At 45.9% G+C, this 2125-nt stretch overlaps 1 protein-coding gene across 1 annotated transcript; it reads left to right on the top strand.

Annotated features, from left to right (window-relative positions):
* Positions 1 to 948: 948 nt before the first annotated feature.
* LOC115641880 (olfactory receptor 52N2-like) lies at positions 949 to 1905 on the top strand. The gene has a single exon (XM_030545242.1). The coding sequence runs from the start codon at positions 949 to 951 to the stop codon at positions 1903 to 1905; it is 957 nt and encodes a 318-aa protein (XP_030401102.1).
* The last annotated feature ends 220 nt before the right edge of the window (positions 1906 to 2125 follow it).

Raw genomic sequence — 2125 nt, 5'->3', positions numbered from 1 at the left:
TGTAACTGAATAGTCTCACTATCCATGTAAATGTCCAAATCCTTCCTGATTCTTGCTTAGCTCATGACCTTAACTACCTCTTGTGGCCATGAGTTCCTCAGTCTAATTAGGCATTGAGTGAAGAAAGCATTCGTTTTGTATCTGTTTTGAATTTGCCATGTTCCAGATAATTGAATATCCTCTTTATCCTGTGCTATGATACAGGGAGAACACACTGTTGATCTACTCTCTACCACTCAGTATTTTATAGGCGTTTCTCATTTCCCTTCTAATTCATATCATGTAAGGTAACTATCCAAGTCTTTTTAACCTCTCTCTGTATGAGAGTTTCCCTGAACCTTTGATCATTGCCCTTCCCTGAGCCCTTTCTAGTTCTGCAATATCCTGTGTGAGAAGGGTGCCCAGTACTACACAAAGGAGACCAGAGGAGGGTGATACATTGTCTGACTGATCTCATGGCATTGTATTTTCTCTATGATTCCCCATCCCCCTCCTCCTGGATCCCAGAGATTTGCTTAGTTTCTATCCATGCTTGCACTGTGAGCAGGGTTTCACACAGCCATGTACCATGATGCCCAGATCCCTGTCCTGTGTTCATACAGTTAAATTAGAACCTTGTAAGGTGTTTGAAGTGTTCAAGCTTTTCCCTCCAATGGGCATAGATGTTGCAGTTGTTGACATCTACGTTTGTCTATTATCATCCTGCCCATTCACCTGGCTTGGTTAGCTCCCTGTGAGGGCTTCTCTGGACTTCACTTTGACCTAAATAATCTGGTGCCATCTGTAAATGTTATCACCTCACTGCTCACCCCCTTTTCTGGATTGCTAATAACCATAAAATATTTACTCTGCTATTTGTTATAGAGTGTGTAATCCCCCACTCTGTGCTTCTCTCCCTTCACAGGAACCTTGAGCATTTCTGAGCCCAATCAATGCATCTACCACCTCATGGCATCTTTCAACCTCACCCCTTCTGCCCCATCAACATTCACACTAACGGGGATCCCTGGCTTGGAAGCTGCTCACATCTGGATTTCCATCCCTTTCACTATGTTCTATATTATCGGCTTGTTGGGAAATTTCACGCTTTTGTTTGTTGTAGGCAAAGAACAGACCCTGCACAAGCCGATGTACCTGCTTCTCTGCCTGCTGGCGGTCACTGAAATTGGCACATCTACCTCCATCATGCCAAAGGCACTGTGTATATTTTGGTTAAATTTGAAAGGCATTACGGTGGGTGGCTGCCTTACCCAGATGTTCTTCCTTCATGCAGGTACTGTGATGCACTCAGCCGTCCTTGTGACAATGGCCTTTGATCGCTATGTTGCCATATGTAACCCTTTGAGATACACCACCATCCTTACCAACGCACGGATAGCTAAGCTAGGGCTAGTGGGTTTGATAAGGGCTGTTCTCTGCATCCTGCCCTTGCCCCTGCTCCTCAGCAGGCACCCATTCTGTGCCAACCACATTATCCCCCATGCGTACTGTGACCACATGGCTGTGGCAAAGATGTCATGTGGGGACATCACTGTTAACAGGATGTACGGCTTGGTGATAGCGTTTGTAGTCAATGGGTCAGACCTGACACTCATTGCACTATCCTACAGTCTGATCATCAGGGCTGCCCTCAGAATCTCCTCCAAGAAAGCCCACAAGAAAGCTCTCAACACCTGCACAGCCCACATCTGTGTGATGCTGATGTCTTATCCTTCCTTCTTCTTCTCCACTCTGACACATCGGTTTGGTCACGGCATCGCTCCCCACATTCACATCATCTTGGCCAACCTCTATTTCCTTCTTCCCACCATGTTCAATCCTATCATTTATGGTGTCAAAAACAAAGAGCTTCGTGAAAAAGTTGGTAAATGCACCTGCAGAATGTACTCACCTGGGGGTCACTGACTCTAATCCTGTGTGACAAGAGGGGGACAGGATACTTCCTCATCATTTGTGCTCTGTCTCAGTATGGCTGAGCTCAGCATTGTGGAAATTTGAAGTCTGAGAAGCTCCTCAGACCTGACATCTTAGCACTCTGTCACCAAATACCAAGCTCTCTGTCGGTGAGTTACATCTGTCTAACCATAACCCAATCTGTTTTAGCAGCACCCACCAGCCCCCACCT

Source organism: Gopherus evgoodei, unplaced genomic scaffold (genome assembly GCF_007399415.2).
Source record: "Gopherus evgoodei ecotype Sinaloan lineage unplaced genomic scaffold, rGopEvg1_v1.p scaffold_36_arrow_ctg1, whole genome shotgun sequence".
NCBI classification, from domain to species: domain Eukaryota; kingdom Metazoa; phylum Chordata; order Testudines; family Testudinidae; genus Gopherus; species Gopherus evgoodei.
The sequence above is the reverse complement of the archived record's forward strand: the minus strand, read 5'-3'. Positions and strand labels throughout refer to the sequence as shown.

Bases quoted from the DNA above. Each gene is read 5' to 3' on its own strand.
- LOC115641880 (XM_030545242.1), top strand. From the start codon at position 949: ATGGCATCTTTCAACCTCACCCCTTCTGCCCCATCAACATTCACACTA.